Source organism: Musa acuminata, chromosome BXJ1-4, assembly GCF_036884655.1.
Source record: "Musa acuminata AAA Group cultivar baxijiao chromosome BXJ1-4, Cavendish_Baxijiao_AAA, whole genome shotgun sequence".
Taxonomy (NCBI): domain Eukaryota; kingdom Viridiplantae; phylum Streptophyta; class Magnoliopsida; order Zingiberales; family Musaceae; genus Musa; species Musa acuminata.
This window is the reverse complement of record NC_088330.1, coordinates 7,419,441-7,436,491: the sequence shown is the minus strand read 5'-3', so window position 1 is coordinate 7,436,491 and position 17,051 is coordinate 7,419,441. Positions and strand designations below refer to the sequence as shown.

At 37.6% G+C, this 17,051-nt stretch overlaps 2 protein-coding genes across 7 annotated transcripts; both read right to left on the bottom strand.

Moving 5' to 3' along the window:
• Positions 1 to 167: 167 nt before the first annotated feature.
• LOC135644749 (non-structural maintenance of chromosomes element 4 homolog A-like) lies at positions 168 to 3,943 on the bottom strand. Of its 2 annotated transcripts, XM_065162632.1 has the most exons (8): positions 3,784 to 3,943; positions 3,471 to 3,707; positions 3,304 to 3,384; positions 2,316 to 2,565; positions 2,065 to 2,155; positions 1,263 to 1,479; positions 1,081 to 1,172; positions 168 to 615 (listed from the first exon to the last, which is right to left on the bottom strand). In XM_065162632.1, the coding sequence occupies exons 2-8, from the start codon at positions 3,631 to 3,633 to the stop codon at positions 388 to 390; spliced, it is 1,122 nt and encodes a 373-aa protein (XP_065018704.1). In that variant the 5' UTR covers positions 3,634 to 3,707; positions 3,784 to 3,943; the 3' UTR covers positions 168 to 387. The 2 variants fall into 2 exon arrangements, with proteins under 2 accessions (XP_065018704.1, XP_065018698.1); XM_065162626.1 differs by having other exon boundaries at positions 3,471 to 3,943.
• A 1,020-nt stretch (positions 3,944 to 4,963) lies between these two features.
• On the bottom strand, positions 4,964 to 16,156 carry LOC103981001 (elongation factor Ts, mitochondrial). Of its 5 annotated transcripts, none has more exons than XM_018825042.2 (9): positions 16,073 to 16,156; positions 15,123 to 15,412; positions 14,859 to 15,031; positions 12,604 to 12,693; positions 11,009 to 11,183; positions 8,891 to 9,075; positions 7,807 to 7,932; positions 7,488 to 7,576; positions 4,964 to 5,303 (listed from the first exon to the last, which is right to left on the bottom strand). In XM_018825042.2, exons 2-9 carry the CDS (start codon positions 15,409 to 15,411, stop codon positions 5,264 to 5,266), a joined length of 1,167 nt encoding a protein of 388 aa, XP_018680587.2. In that variant the 5' UTR covers position 15,412; positions 16,073 to 16,156; the 3' UTR covers positions 4,964 to 5,263. The 5 variants fall into 5 exon arrangements, with proteins under 5 accessions (XP_018680587.2, XP_009395843.2, XP_065018682.1 ...); XM_009397568.3 differs by having other exon boundaries at positions 16,077 to 16,150; XM_065162610.1 differs by having other exon boundaries at positions 15,123 to 15,431; positions 16,077 to 16,128.
• Positions 16,157 to 17,051: the final 895 nt, after the last annotated feature.

Here is a 17,051-nt window from a genome sequence, read left to right as displayed (position 1 = left end):
TCATCCTGGCATGCTATATAATGCCCATCGAGTGTATCCTTGATGGGATCTAAGAAAATCCCAACTATGATAATTTTTAGAACCATCCAAATCCTCCACTAATTTGGGGAGTGGGCCCAAGTTTGGATCCAAAACTATTACCACATGTCAAACAATCACAATCTGGCTTATCACTCAAAATTGGCAAAAGATCTATTAATACCTTCCACGAGTTAGTATAACAACGAATGACACGCCAGTCAACGATAATTTACCCATTACATCTTAAAACATAGAATACAACACTGCTACAGTATATGCCCTCCAGCACTGCAGCTGCAGAACATAATAGCGGCTGACGCTCAAGATTAAGCTAGCCAAATTCTAGCTCTACTATCATCTATATCTCTAACCAAAGAGGCGTTTTTTCTTGACATTTTGGACACCAGTATCAGTTTCTGGAGAGTCCTCAACAATAGATTCTTCCTGTATCACCAATCCCCGATTTCTAGTCAGCTTTCGGATAGGTGTTGCAGGCGCAGCTGACTCAACACCACCAACCTCCGAGCCAGATGTATTTGCACGTATCCTGTGTGGCATCAACTCTTCTCCAACATCTACATTATCTATCATCAACTGCCAAAAGACACAACAATATCATATCAACCATATATATCCATAGCCGACTATATAGGCATCTCAATCTAGTATATGTAACACAAACATGGCTAATCATGATAATGCACCATTCATAAAGTCGTAATTGCCTCCCAGATATCGGGGCAATTAGTAGACTAAATGAAAGGGTGACACATCTTCAATTCAAGATATCTTTGGTTACATGAATAATCTCAAAACTGACATATCAAGCATTAGGCAAATCAAGAAGACAAAATGGTAATAAACACATGTGATGGTTTCTTCTCCCATGGCTCTCTAAAAAATCCCAGTTAGTTGCCCCAAAATTGATAATTAATATCATGTTCACAACTTGATCTGTAACAACTAGATTTGGATAGAGAAAAAGGATACTAGAATGTCAAAGCAAAACCGAAAAAAAGAAAAAAGTAAACAACCAGTTATGCAGTTCATACTCCATACCTTCCAGTCCTTGAAGTCGAATCTGAAAACAAAATGACTGTATGAGACATCACCCGAAGCCACAGCAGTGGCCGCAGGAGCATTTCTTGGAGCTGGTAACAAAATTAGAAGCATATCAGAAGTTCCATAAGGGGCTAACAAAGGTCAAATGAAATACTGAGCATTCCAAGATGAAAACTTACAGACAATATGGTGCCTGCTATCATTCACTATGATTTCTGCTCTTCCATCTTTTACCAGAAATGATAGGGCGAATATATTCTCTACTGTCTGTGCAAAAGATTCTCTATCCAGAACCAGATTTTCCAACTTCACACTTCTCTTTCTTCGTAAGATATCAAACATGGTTGACATATTCTTGTCTGTGTCAGTTTTCACTTCAGTTCCAGCATCAGCAAGCTGTATATCACCAGAAAACAATACATATATATATATACTCCAATAATGTAATGTATTAGCCTGTACTTATAAACAACAGCTACTAGGAGTACATTATTCAGCCAATCTTGCTGTACATTAATGGAAGCTTTTGAACTTCAATAATTAACATTAAATACAATAACCATGCATAATTATTCCAGATAACAGATAAGATCTTAGAGTGGACTTTACATATCAGACAATCATGTCTCCTTCACAATTGTTGAGGTACAACAATAATAAATCTTGCAAGGGTCTCTTATTGGCATAATACAGCATTGCATGCATCACCCCGAAACAGAGGACAAAATAATAGGGGAAAACAAGTGCATATAACATGATAATAATCTGCACATTTTGCAACCGAAGCAGCAGAAGCAATACCAAGAGTCACTAAACAGCTAGTAAGATACAATTTGGTTTTCACCAAAACTAGTCCAAATAATATTATGGTATTGAGAGCAGTCACAAAAAAATTTTAACATTGTTTAGAACAACTTTCCAGTCAAAGTGACAGGCATACCATCCTTGAAGAGTTAAATAAACAAGCTCAGAGGCACTAACCTCTTCAGGATGAGTGCTTTCAGTTGGTCTTGTTCGTTTTCTCTGAGCAACAACCTTCCGCTGCTTCAATTCAGTATTCATGGGACCGATCCTGGCATTATGAAAAACGAATGATAAGAATGACAAGCACAAAGGTGCATGTACCTAATTATTGCAACAGACACTTTGAAGTCAACTTAGATTTATCATGAAAAAACATATCACCATCTACTGAATCAGACACTCAACAGAAGATCTATGAGAACTATTACATTGTATGGTATCCAGGTGCACTTCTGAAAACATGGGAGACAGCATGACCAACATCTGACCAATGGAGATTGTTCGAAGTACTCCCCAAGTCTGATCCACCATTTTGTTCACCGAAGTTCCTCAGGAGGGTGGTAACAAAATCTGAAGGGGTCACACCTTCATTTGTTTGAGATTTAACTGATGTTACCAGGGTGCAGGCAATGTCTAAAAGAGCCTCTGCATCTGCTACTTGCTCCCTGGGCTTCTGAACTGTGATCATAAGATGAAATTTTGTAAAACAGAAGCAGAATGATGAACCATTTGAGAAAGGTAGATAGATAAAAACTTCAAGTCCATTCAGCACAATCACCTAAAATTTACCATGCAATTGATTACATAGAGACTAGAGAGTTCATCAGTTACCAAAGTAATGATATCTATGACTAATCAATGCTTCTCTACGCTAGACCATGAATAGTACATGAGGTAAACATACATGGTACCTTAAGCAGCAAGAAAAACTTATACATATACCTACAGAAAGTAGGAAAAGGAGGAAGGGAACATTATAAAAGATAAACAGAAAAGGTTCGATAACTTTGATACTCATATCAGACAGAATTGTCAAGTTAACATTTCACAAATGTCACCCTGAATGCACGGTAGTAAAATCCTGTAAAGGGAGAGTTAAATCCCATGAACAAATATAGCATTTGCAAACAACTTTACATAAGCAGATAATCATATAATATGCGTTAGTCATCCTGCTGTTCAACCAAAAGATATTACAATGCATCGGCCAGACCATTCCTTGCAAGTATATCTCCTGATTGCAAACAAAAAAAAAACCCTCTTTTCTATAGCAGCGCTATCCTAATGAGGGTTTCCTCATGTTTCAAAGAGAAGGAAATTAATATACGTTTTGCAATGGCGACACTGAAGAATAGAAGCAGAAGGGAAAAGTCATGACGCATGATTTAGGCAAGTGCTACGATCTGGCATACATACCAAGTTCGTGCAAGCTCTCAACCTCCGTGATAATTGAGTTGAATTTGTCGGAATCAACTTTCGTGATATCTTCCCTCTTATCTGAGACCCATTTCAGTAAAAAGAAAGAAACCTAATCAGCCTGGGAAGTATCAGAGGGAGAGGACACAATTTAATCGAATACCAACCGCTGATCATGTTCTTCACGGCCAGATACCGGGATCGAAGAACCCGACGATGCGCTGTCCCTTGACGATTTGACGACGCGGCTCCGGCATCGTTGCCCTGCCCGTTCTCCCCTCCTCCTCCGCCCCTACCTTCCGGAAGTCGCTGCTTCGTTGCCCTCACCATAGTGTGCGCAGTCAGGAAATCCAATCTCACAGTGCAACCCGGACACCTCCAACGATTCCTGGCCAATTATCGATCTATCGCCGTCCGACAGGGTTTAGGGAAAACTTCCGAGCGAATAGAATTACCGATCGAGAAACCAGCCAGCATTACCATGAACGGCAGGTAGGAGAGGGAAGAAGCAGCGGCCAGCGCAAGGGTTTTGGGGGAGCGAGAGAGATGGAATTGTAAGAGATAAGAGCGGCAGGCCAATTTCGGAGTTCCAATCCCGACCGCGCTCTTTCCCTTCCCGTCAAAATTAGGAGAAGGCCGCTCTTTGGTTTCTTCTCTTTTTCATTATATATATATATATATATATATATATATATATATATATATATATATATATATATATATATATATAATATTTATATTTATATTTTTTGGGAGAAAAAAATAGCCTCTATCCTATTTTATTTTCCAAAAACCATCCCTCATTTCCCAATAAAAGCCCCAAATATTATATATATATATATGAGATTTATTAGTGTGATACTGTCGACACTCATTTGATGATACTTGAGTTTGACGCAAAGTGATATCCTTGATGGAACAAAAACCATCGTCACACCTCGAAATGGTCATGGGGATGGTGGAACGAACCTTCTTCACCTATCATCGTAATACCATAATAATGTTTTCTTAGACAGATATAAAATATGTCCAGTAATCTACTCTTTTTCTCATCATAATATGTAGGTCATGCAATGAGAATGATGAAATGAACAGATTACTCTTTTTCTCATCATAATATGTAGGTCATGCAATGAGAATGATGAAATGAACCTTCTTCGCCTATCATCGTAACATCATAATAATGTTTTCTTAGGCAGATATAAAATATGTCCAATAATCTACTCTTTTTCCAATCATAATGTGTATTAATAAAATATGTCCTCTCTCTTGTGATCTAGCAACTTTGTCATGGTGCGACTATTAAATCTTGTAGCTTGCACTTTTTGGTTTTGTTTCTGTGATCCATGGTGTTCCAGATAAGGTTGTGATAGTAGCAGAAGAACATTTGGTAAGCAATTACAACTTTGCTGGGTAAAGAGGAAATCGGTGTCAGTTATGAATGAGTTGAGCATGATGTCATCTAGTTCAAAGAGGCGCAATGAATGATGTCTTGAGACCCAATAATGGCAACGTTCAACACAAAGTGATATCCTTGAAGGAACACAAACCATCGTCACACCTCAAAAGGGTCATGCAACGAACCTTCTTCGTATATCTGTTCTGTTAATTTCCATCAACGTAACACCACAATAATGTTTTCTTAGGCAGATATAAAATGTGTCCAGTAATCTACTCTTTTTCTCATCATAATGTGTATTAATAAAACCACAGTTCTCTGTCGTATATCTGTTCTGTTAATTTCCATCACAGACAACAATAATCAAAGAAAAGATACCTAATAACACCGTATCCTAAGGTTTCAGTGATCAAATCCAAGAATAAAAATTGCTCTAATGTGAATAAATAAAATAGTAAGTTTCATTTCATACAGAGCTTCAGGCCAGTATCAGGGGAACACTTCGCTTGAGGTCTGTGGGCGAAATGACATTTTATTCCGAAAACCATCTTGTGATCAAAATTATGCAGCATGAGCCATGGCATCAGGTGCCTCTCCAAGCCTGCATTTAGGAGATAATTTAGGCACAAGCTTTAAACAAAGGAGACAAAGTCCAATCACATAGAAACCATAAGAGGGGATAGTATCCTTTGAGTATCCTCATTTTTCTTGTATGATTCATTAACCATTGCCGGCAACTAGGTTCTTCTGACAAAAACAAAACCACCAACAAACATTTTTCATATACCAATATTTTGTACAAAAAGTTCCAACTACTAAAGAACTTTCATCCTGCACAAACATGTCAGATAAGAATGGACGAAGCCGGCTAACATTTTCCAATCATGCATTACAACCTGTTGCAGGTGTATAAATCTTTGCAGTTCTTACCAAACCTAAATCTGTAGCTTAAAAACAGCAATAAGGACACATCTGTAATTCTAATATCCTTAATTTCTTGCTTGAAGAAGTAAGCAAGCCAGAACAAAAAAGCTTGACAACAGAATAGTTCCGGGTGAATGCCAATGTGTTCAAAGACAGACTTGAAATGCAAAGCAAAGCTAAATTGATGACCACAATTAAGAGTTACAGATTTAACCACACCATTTTACCTAATAAAATAAATACTGCTTGATCACATTTAATTCTTAAATATTGCATGGATAAGAATATGATTTCCCACATGTGAATCTAACTTAACCTGCCTTAATCAGGCTAATGATGTTTGTTCCAGAGTTTGTTAATGCTAACTATGATGGAATTCATTCTTGGAATATTGAGTATCACCACAAAACTTGTTGGTCTTGGAGGTTTTTCTAAAAGCCATGGAACATCTGCATCCTGCTTTCTCTTATATCATTGGTGATGGTACTTGTAAGTTCCATCAATATCAGGACAGATAATTGGCTTTTTGACACCCACATTTCTCTGAATCCTACTTCTGTAAATATTATGTTCGTTCAGGACTACACCTTATCCAATATGATTCAAAATAGGAAATGGACTTGCGCAAGACTAATCTGAAGTTTAGTACTATCTTACCCAGATCTATCTTTAGAATTGATTTATCACTTTGTCCCTATGAGAATAAGTGGATTTGGAAACCAAGTCCAAAGGGCAATATCAACCAACTAATCTAAAGTTTAGTACTATCCTATCCAGATCTATCTTTGGAATTGATTAATCTCATCGTCCATATGAGAATAAGTAGACTTGGAAACCTAATTCCAAAGGGCAATATCAACCAACTAAGCTGAAGTTTAGTACTATCTTATCCAGATCTATCTTTGGAATTGATTTATCTCATTGTCTATATAAGAATAAGTGGATTTGGAAATCTAATTCCAAAGGGCAATATCAACCAATGCTGCTCATTCCCGTCTATTCAACACCATGCTAATGACAGGACGAGAAATAAGGACTGGTGGATACTTTGGAAGATCCTTGTAGTTCTTTGTTCCTTGTGTTCTTCACTTTTGCTAGAGACCCTCACATAAACAGTTACCTACCACTGAATATATTGTTAGTCCCTGTCTCACTGTACCTAAGAAATGAAGTTTATGTGGGCACAAGTAGGATGGGGTTAATCATATTTTCTTCACTGTCATTTTGTTAAAATAATCTGGACCCTCCATAAGAGGAACTTGGATGTTACTCCTTGCTTTTCTGAGCATTGACATGTTGGGAAATAGCTCAAGAAAGGAAATGATCATCATAATGCTCAGTTGATCTTAACAGCCTTGATTGCATCGGAGGTTGATTCGGAAGGCCCATAATGAGGCTGCTTTCCATGGACCCTCCATAATTGCATGTCATGATTGCATACAGTTTGCGCTGGCTTCAAAAGAATTGAAGGGAGCAAAACCCTTAAAAACACCACAAAGATCTCATGTGGGAGCTCCTCATGAATCAATCCTATTAAAGAATGCAAAAACTAAAAACAATTATCTTATCTCATGTTCACTATGTTGCTCCAGTTCAGTTTATAAGTGATTGTCCTCATCACATCATTTATCATGCAATATTTGCTTATGGCCCCTTCGGAGCAACTGAAACTCAGTTGATGCTCTGTAGATGCAACTTCAAAAATACAGTTGAAAACATTTAAATGCTTCTTCTAAGAAATAAAATAACTTCAAATATTAAAATTGTAAAAAAAAAAATTAATGAATTTCAACATATTTAAAACCCAGCTTACAGTAAGAAGATTTAGTATTGTAAAACAAAAATTCAACACAACGCCTACCTCTGGATGCCTTCTCCGACCTCCATTCTGAGGAAATTGCCAATTTTTACACAGGAACCAACTTCTTTTGATAAATCATTCAGCAGTGACTGCAGACAAAACCATCAAAACCAATGTGAAATTTCACACAGAGAAAAGTACCCTCGCAAAGTTAATATTAAAGCCTGAACTGATTTAGGGTTCCAAAATAAGGTGAATGACTACAGACGGAAGCCTCAATTAAATCAACGGTAAGCAATATCTGCAAATACTATATATGAAAAAGATCCCAAACAGAACCACCCAATAAAAGATGTCTAAAGTCTGAACCCTTAATTACCTTCACTTTGACACTATCATTCATAACAAACTTCTGTTCCAATAAGACTACTTCTTCATAGTATTTCCTCATACGACCTTCCACCATCTTTTCAACGGCCATCTGAGATTTTCCTGAACTTTCTGCCTGATATGAAAAAGAGAAAAAAACAACTTAACTGGCTGATAGAAAATTTGGAACATAGCAACATAGACATCTAGCAGGTCTAGTAGGAGATGAAAAACTACAAAGACTACATTAAGATGCATATTCAAGGTTAAATTAGAAGACAACAAGAGAATATACCTTAAAAATGAAAACTTAATCCAAAATATATTACTGCTTATAAACACTACAGAGATTTCACAAGGCACTAGGAACATAGATAACAATGAACAAGCAACAGCAGAATGCTTCTTGTGTGGCCATTATGGTATATTCTTTTTGCGAAAAATTGTTAGGCCAACGAAAGGAAGCGACTTGCACAAAGGCACTAGCACTATGATTATTATACCTAGTATGCTTGTAACTAAGTATATGCTTGGCTTCATTTATAACTTCGGGGCCCAGTCTTGACACAATAATAAGACTGAGATGATGCAACCTTGGTAAATTAGTTCAAATCATGAAAGCAACCTCCCAAACCCCTCACGAAGGGTCCCACTGCACATTTACAACCTCCCCATACCTAGTGACAGATTTTTTTTCTTTGTTGTTGAAACGGTAAGTAAATTCTTTTTCTCAGAATAGCAATCATATATAAATTCTTTTTCTCAAAATATGGATATTCTCACAAATTAATTTCCAATCAAGTAAAATTAAAGTTGTTCACACACATATTATTCACACAAACGAATGTTGATATAAAGAGACCACAGAATTGGCAAATTGATAAAATGTAATCAGAAGAATCAAACAATCTGATTATAGAATTGTCAACAGTATCCAGGACCAACAACAAGGGAACACTCTACAAAGAGTACGGATCATAGCTAAAAGTTTTATCTCCACACAAGTGGCTCTTGTCCCAATATCATAGTCTGAATAAGAAACACATGGATGGAGTTCAGAATATTTGATTCTACAATTATGGATAATTACCTACCTGTGCCTTAAGTATGTCACGCTCACTCTCTAAAGCCTCAGAAGGAACAAGTTCTTTAGACAAGAACAAAGGCTTCGATGCCACTATGTGCATTGCCAATGACGAACCAACCCCACGAAGAGCATCAAGTGAAGCATTGCCATCTTCTATCTCCAGTGTCAACAATCCAGCAATGCGGCCCAATCCTGGAAGAGAAACAAATAGCTACATCATGATAAACCATGTTAACTATGATAATGTTCACTTCCCAAGCTGCTATGAAATTTGATCTAGCTTTAAGCATGACTAAAAGATCAAAACTGTCCATCATAAAAAAATTAAGTCCAAACATAAGTAGCACAATATAGATACTGAAGCATGATATCAACACTAATCAACAAACATGACTTGCTGGTAAAATACTATATTTAACTGTCAACCATCAAATTTAATTTTTGAAATGAGTCAACACACTTAAAGACTAAAATCAGTACCTTAATAAGTATACCTTAAAACCTAAATTATCATTGCAGGAGTGTAGAGTCCAATGATTTAAAAAGCGTTATGCATCAAAAGGCGCTAAGGTCCAAAAACGCCCGAGGCGCTAGGCGCTCGCCCGAGCGAAGCGATGCGCTAAAATATAAAAATATATAATATAATTAATTAATATAATTATTTAAAATTTTAAATAAAAATATGCTATTAAATTAAGAAAATTAATAATATTAAAATCAAAATAATATATTATTAATCTAATAAATATAAATACTATTATTAGTATACTGTTAACAGTATACTGCATACTGTTAACAGTATACAGAAGGAAAAGAAGGAAGAGGAGTGTAAGGGGGTGTTGACTGAGAAAAGAGGAAGCGACAGCGGGAGTGTAAGGAGGCAGCGCAGCGGGAGTGTAAGGAAGCAGCGACAGCGGGAGCGGAAGTGTAAGGAGGCAACGACAACGGGAGTGTAAGGAGGCAACGACAGCGGGAGCGGCGACAGCGGCAGCGGCGAGCAGCGATCAGCGGGAGCAGGAGCGACGACAGTGGCAGCGGCAGCGGCAACGAGCAGGGTTAGGGTTGGGCAGCGACAGCTGATATCGGTTTTAGTTGGTTCGATTGAACCAACTATCCACCGGAGACTAAACCAGACCTAAAATCCTAGTTCGGTCGCCTGGTTTAACCCAGGCGCTCGCCCGAAGCGCCCGGCGCCTGGGCTCGGGCGAGCGCCCAGGCGGCGCCTCTTTGAAGCGCGCCACCTGGAAGTGAAGCGAGACGCCTCTTTGAAGCGCGCCTAAGCGAGCGCCTGAGTGCCTTTTTAAATCACTGGTAGAGTCTAACAAAACTTTAAAGATAATCATGTCAATCTGAAGGTAGCTAATCCAAAATACATCTAGCATTAATAGCATCAACCATCAACAATAAGAATACAACATTTAGGTATATTCAGACAGTAATTTCTAAAAATAGTTATTACAATATATGAGAGCCTCTATTTTCTTCAAAATATGAGTTTCCGGGATCAAAAACTATAATAACAGAACTGGGTTGCAAAAATATATAGCTGAGGGCATTTTCTTCTCTTTTTTCAAGAGGATCCCATCATCATTCTCTGTTAGAGATGTGAGGAGGTAGATATTGAATCTCACAAGTGTATGTGAGTTAGACAGAAACCTTTCCATCCACTGTTGAGTCTATCAGCAGTATGTCAGAATTCAGATGATATGCAACCTAGATGGCTCTTTCATTGATACAAATGGAAGGAGCAACAAATGAAACGACTCTTAGCAAAAAGATATGCACAATATGTGTATTAGGCAAACTCAGTGAACGAGGCTCCCTCAAATCTGTAAAGGGTCAATATAAACAGCCTTACCTATGGTCACCCTTATTAAAAAGACCAGTACTCCGAAAATTGTAAATCATGCAAACAACTACATATTATAAAAATAGTAAATAGTGAGTCAATCATGAGATCATATATAGTGCCTTTGTTGTGTTATAATGCATATTGGTTGCACTTCCTAACTCCAATTCAAAAGAACATTATTTATTGCCAACCACGTATGCAGGTGAATCATACATCTTCCTAAATCCAATAAAGCTTGTTCAAAAATGTTAAAATAGTCTACTATTGGCTTACCTGGTTGGGGACATGTGTGTAGGTAAGATAAGACAGCACCATGTGAAGATGTGGACAATGCATAACCTCTTCTAATCTTCACATTCTCCCCAACCATGGCAGCAACTTCTGTAACTGCATTTTGCACTGTAGTTTCTCCAGAAATTTTTGGATGATCCAAATTAATCTTCATGTTCTATAATACAGTAACTTTCGTCATTAATTAAGCATCCAAAAAGAGAATACCAAATACCAATTACAAAAGAATCATGATATAAAATACATTTCTTCACTAGAATCTTCTGTTCAAACTGTCTCATATTGGTTCTCATAGATGTATTATGTTGGATTAGGTAAACAATAATATAATATACAATCAGGGCAAGTTCCATAATTGTTGCTTAGTATGGAAACAAGAACACAGCTCTGTGGCAAAAAGAGAGAAGCAGACTAGGTATCATCATCAGGAATTATTCTTGAGGTCAATTGATTGGCCACTTCCTCACTATTGTGATTGACAAACCATAGGAGCCAGAATAAAACATAGTGTCAAATAAACATTAATCAGGAAAGCAAAAAGTGCTAAAGCAGGAAAAAAGAATTGCTCTAGCAAAATCAATGCATTAACTAGAAACAGTCTCCACACTGGCAAAAAAGACCTTGGAGATACCGTCAATATTTGATTTATCTTCAGTTTCTTTGTGAAGGATAACCGTTCATGAATAAAGCCCTTTCTGATTACGCTCGTTTTTGTTATGCACATGACAAAGATGGCCCATGCATATAAATTTCTTCCGTCTGTAAAGCTAAGCCTTTTCTTCTATATATAAGACTCATACTTAATGAGCCAGAACTGAACAAATATCTGATCACCATCAGCCTCTCTCTTCCTTTTTTCTTTCCCTAATTTTACTTCCCTTCACTCTCTTTTTTCTGTATCTCTTGCATTGGTTTGGTAGTACTATAAGGTTCACACAAACTTCATAACACATGGAAATTATATGGTTATCTGGGAAAACACTCAACTCGAACAGAAGCTGGTTTCATGGTTACATACAACTTGCATGCTTGATATTAGAAGGGGAAATGAAGAAGGAAAAAAGAGCATTTATATTATTTGTCTACCTATATTTGCCATTAATTACAGTCACATATGACCTTTGGCATTCCTAGAACTTGTTTTATTAAATAATACAGAAAAAAATACTATACTATTCAAGCTGCTGGCGAGGTGGAACAAGCATTTAAAAAAGATTTAAAAAAACAAATGGCCTATCAAACAAGATTCAGAAAAGTTGGATTTCCAAATCGGATCCTCATGAACAGGCAAAATTTGCAGAAAGAATCATATGTCATGTAGCATCCTTCTCTTTTTCGTAAGACAACTTTAGCATCTCGTCTAGCCTTTTCATATTGTAGTTGTACTAGTAAATTCAATTATTTTTCTGCTTGTCATGATAAAGAGCATTTATATCTGCTTCAAAGTGCCAGATGTTATAAGTTCTCAAGGTAGCTATGTGTGTCTGGAATGGTATCCCAGCTTTCTTGGTCAATTATAAATCTTACTGTCACAAACTAAGATCAACATCAGAATAAGTGCATTTGTACATGTGTACCTCCAAGTATTCAGGTCCAAATATAAAAGCTTCTTGAGTTTGCACCATTGAACTTTCAGCTGATAAAGCTATCTTTGCCAAAGACGAAGCCTGAAATAGGAAGAAAAAGTTTGTACTGCTCACCAGAAATCAATGGCCATACAACAAAAAATTAAATAATCTTGGAAAAAAGTTGTAACTGGGGCATATTACATGAATCATGCAGCAAATACATTCTGACTCAAGGGATTCAAACTTTCTAAGTAGCAAAAGTAAAGTGACACTGGATACATATTTTATAGACTTAAATAAATATTTTGTTGCCAGTTTCTACATGTTTGATAGATGGATTTTATGCTCTTCTTTGCTGTTGTATTCTGGTGATGTAGGCCAATCCTTCTCAAGTTGTCTCATTAACGCAATACAGAGATGTGATCCTCACCCAGTAGTTGAGGTCCTGCGCTTTAGTATGTACTGACAAATTGATAATGATACATGGAATGGGAAAGACAAGTTCCAGAAAAATCATTGGCAATGATCTAGGTGTTCATCATGACACCTTCTAACTTTTCATAAGTGCACAACAAGCAATTGGGTTTAAGAATTTCAGGAAATCTTTTCTTTAAGGCAACAAAATGAAGTTTCAATGTCCTCATGCAATCGGATTTTTGAGGCTTCAAGCATATGAATATGGTAAGCATGGAGGGAGATCCTTATGTTGGCAAGGTTCCCGTAAGTTCTCATCACCTTAGTTGTTTTAATCAGTAGACAATCACATTTGCAACAGCTCCTTTCACTCTATATAAATAGGAGACATATGTAACCAAGGGTTCAGATCTCGGTCCAATACCGACACTGGTCCTCAGGATGACCAGAATGGTACAGGTAGGCTTGGGCAGATCATGTATTAGTACACCCTCATGCCGACCACTCTAAGGATCTGGATAGGGAGGAGACAAAATATGGGGGTTACCAAATGATAGGCAACTGTCAATAGCTGTCATATCCTGATACAAACAGGAAAGAATTTAAAAACATCTGATACCAATATCAACTTATTGCACGATAATCCCAGTACAGTGAGTTACCAAGTAATAAGCTCCATTTCAGATTGGACCAAATGAAATTGCCCAATCCAGATATTTAAATACTTATTTGTACTAATCAATATGACCAGGACTTTAACCTTGTATGTGATTATATTAATACATCAATGAAAAAGACAAGAAAGTTAACATTTTGAAAATTTTAATCACTGTGTTTCAGAGTAATATCAGTAAAACAAGCCTTTGGGATAATTAGGAGAATATTGAATCCCTTAATTAAAGGGATATGCAATATAATATTGGTTAGAAAAGAGAGAATTTGATTCAACAAGAGGAAAGTTAAATTTTGCAAATGGAAGGAAGATCAAGCACCATAGCATGACAAAAAAAGAAAAAAAAAAAAGAATGAGGTTTGAGAAGGAAAGCATTTCATTTGAGGAAATCCAACTGTTAATTTCTAGTGGAGAAATGATATTTAAATCAGGGTTCGCCATTTCGGATACCGGACCCATCTTAGAGATTTGTCGGATCGGTACATACCGGTGTACCAATACACAGTATGTTGAGGTGTGCCGATGGGGACTCTAGCGATCCGCATCTCGATTTCGGACCAGCCTGTGTTCGTACCATACCAACTCAAGCAGTACAACAAACGGTAATTTAAATAACTTCCGGCAGTCAATGTCGAGGTGCAAAATGTTGCTTTTATACTACCATGTCCTCGGGTATAAAATCAACTAATTTTTATCTGTCTTGAATGTTACCAGGCATAACTGCTGTCTGATACTAGTCTAAATTACTGAATTTTGTGTATTAAATACCTTAAATGCATCCATCTAAAAGACTTTAATGTAAAATAGAAGAAAGGAAACATGCATTCCTAGAGGAAAGATGTTTGTCTACTAGGAAACAAAACTTAGAGAGGAATATTCTCATGGACTAACCTCATCTAAATGGAGCTACTGAATTAGCTGAAAATTTAGGGAGAGAACTCCAAATATCTTGATCTTGCAAGATAAAGAGTTTAAGAAATTGTAACATCATTTTGTAAACAGTTTATGACATGCTTAAAACTGAGATTTAGGAACATTGTCCTGTCTAGCATCTCTAGTTTACAGTCATCCCACTCCTTGGCTAAATCATAAAAATCCACATGGTCAATATCATGACAGCATTGTGGAGGGCTAGTACAAAATCTAGTGATTTCACCAAAGTTGAATGAATACTAACCAGGTATTGAAATACATCATTTCTTGCTACAAAGTCTGTCTCACAGTTGAGTTCAACTACAACAGCTTTTTTCTCAGTCTGTGCCACTGAAAGTAAACCCTCGGCAGCAGTTCTTGAGGATTTCTTTGCAGCAAGAACCACCCCTCTCTTTCTAAGGTCCTTCTGTGCAGCCTCTGTGTTATCAAGCAAAGCAATTATGTAAAGATAATGACCAGAAAAACATTAAATAAAATGGATATTAGACAGTGTAATATGGCAACAAACCTAGATCCCAGTTACAAGAAACAAGAGAAAGTTTGACATCCTTAATAGGTGCACTTGTTCTTTCCCTCAACTGTTTGATGAGATTAATCTGCTCAGTAGCTGACACTTCGGTGCTAAACCTTCTCAAAAGCACTTGTCTTGAGGCATTCAAGTTTACCAACCCTCTTGGCTTAACTGCTGGCTCCCCTATATATGCCCGAAAAAAATAACCCTTTCTGGGCTGCCTACCGACACTCAATTCGCTGAGTATTAACCGTGTGAGACTCTTTGCACTTCTACAGCATGCCATTCTGAAAACCCAACAATATCCTATAAGAACATAAGTCAATGAACAATAGGCTATAAATGTGGAAAAAATTTAAATATATCCAACCAAGGCGTCTTCTTGGTACTTCAGTAGAATCAAGGAAGTTATCATGAAGCATGAAAATTTTACAAAATATACTAGAAACCACACATATAAGAACAATATGCAATAATGAAATCAGCAAGTAAATAAAACTCGGAAAAACATAGATTCAATCTTTTTTCTTTGTCACAAAAAAAAAACACCTGTGCAACTGAAAAGCAAAGAGAAGAACTAACACGCTTTAAATTTCCAACTGCGGTTTGAAGAACAATGAGTAGCCCCATCTTTTAGGATGTACATTAAGGAATCGGACAAACTAAGCAATTTATTAGATCACAAGAGAGAGGACGCTGTGAGGATGATACAAAGCAAATAAATTTGTCTAAAATCATGAAGTTCTTCCTATTGTGACAAATTAAATGCTAACTAAGAAGGAAAACTAGCGATTTCCATAAAAATATCCATAAACCATCGGAAAAATTTAGCAAAGGATTGAAGCACAAAAAAGCGAAGAGGGATTAACCAGAAAAGCAGGAGGAGAATAACTGCAACGGATTCAACGAGAAATCGCACGACAGATGAAGAAGACAGAGAAGCATACCTACCGATTCTGCAGGACTAATAATTCCGGTTTGAGGAGGGAGAAAGAGCCGACTCCAATAGAATTGGGAGGGTTTGGCTCGAGGGTTTTAGTAGCCAAGATCCATTGATCGGAAGATCTGAACCGTTGAGTAGTTGGAAACACGACGACATCACAGCCGTCAGATCACAAATGATTCCCAGAGCCCAAAGGTCCAACGAGGACCGTGAGAGGGTCGGATCGGGTTGCGATTCGGATCAGACGAATGATCCATATCCATGATCCGTTGATAGCGAGATCTGAACCGTTGAGCAGGTGGAGAGACGACGAAATGGCTGCCATCAGGTCAGAACCGTTTCCGAAAGCTCCAACAGCGGCTGTAAGAGGATCGGATCCGGATCCGGATCCGGAAAGAATAGGCGGATCGGGTCGTCATTCGGATCATACATCGATATCTGAGCCAATGATAGCAATCTTTGCCATTCCTTTGGCATATCAACCTCTGAAATGCCAAATGCGTTCACAAAATACAGATGATGAGAAGAGCAAGCCGACGCTGACATACTCATCGATGACAACGACGATGACGTGCGTATCTTAACATGAAGGGATCGCTACATAACAACAAACATCTGGTGATTGCGTGTTGCAGTGCCGAATGGAGAAGTGGCATTGATCCAACCCTCCGACGAGTATGCCCGCAGTGCTCTGTCCCTTTGGGCAACTCACATGGCCACAATGGGTTGACATTTACTGTTAAGATGGGGCAATTTCGTGGTTTAATATTTCCGACGACTTCCCGAGTCAACGCAGGTATTTAGTCCACCCGAACCCGATACAAAAGCCATTTAATATGCCCGCTTTTGTTGACTTGACCCCGAAATGTTTTCGTTTATATAACCCCGATGGGCATACCAAGAAAACAACCCTGCTTTAAGATTGCATGAACGACATCATTTTACGTCATTCTACCCAATCCGATTCCGGTGCGTTTTTGGGT

Bases quoted from the DNA above. Each gene is read 5' to 3' on its own strand.
- LOC135644749 (XM_065162626.1), bottom strand. From the start codon at position 3,633: ATGGTGAGGGCAACGAAGCAGCGACTTCCGGAAGGTAGGGGCGGAGGA. The intron at 2,156-2,315 runs GTAATAGTTCTC...TCATAATGCCAG, and splicing joins GCACCTGGATACCATACAAT to GATCGGTCCCATGAATACTG. The intron at 1,480-2,064 runs GTTAGTGCCTCT...GGTGATATACAG, and splicing joins AAAGCACTCATCCTGAAGAG to CTTGCTGATGCTGGAACTGA.
- LOC103981001 (XM_018825042.2), bottom strand. From the start codon at position 15,411: ATGGCATGCTGTAGAAGTGCAAAGAGTCTCACACGGTTAATACTCAGC. The intron at 11,184-12,603 runs GTACACATGTAC...ACTGTATTATAG, and splicing joins TTGGACCTGAATACTTGGAG to AACATGAAGATTAATTTGGA. The intron at 7,577-7,806 runs GTAATTAAGGGT...TTTTGTCTGCAG, and splicing joins ATGATAGTGTCAAAGTGAAG to TCACTGCTGAATGATTTATC.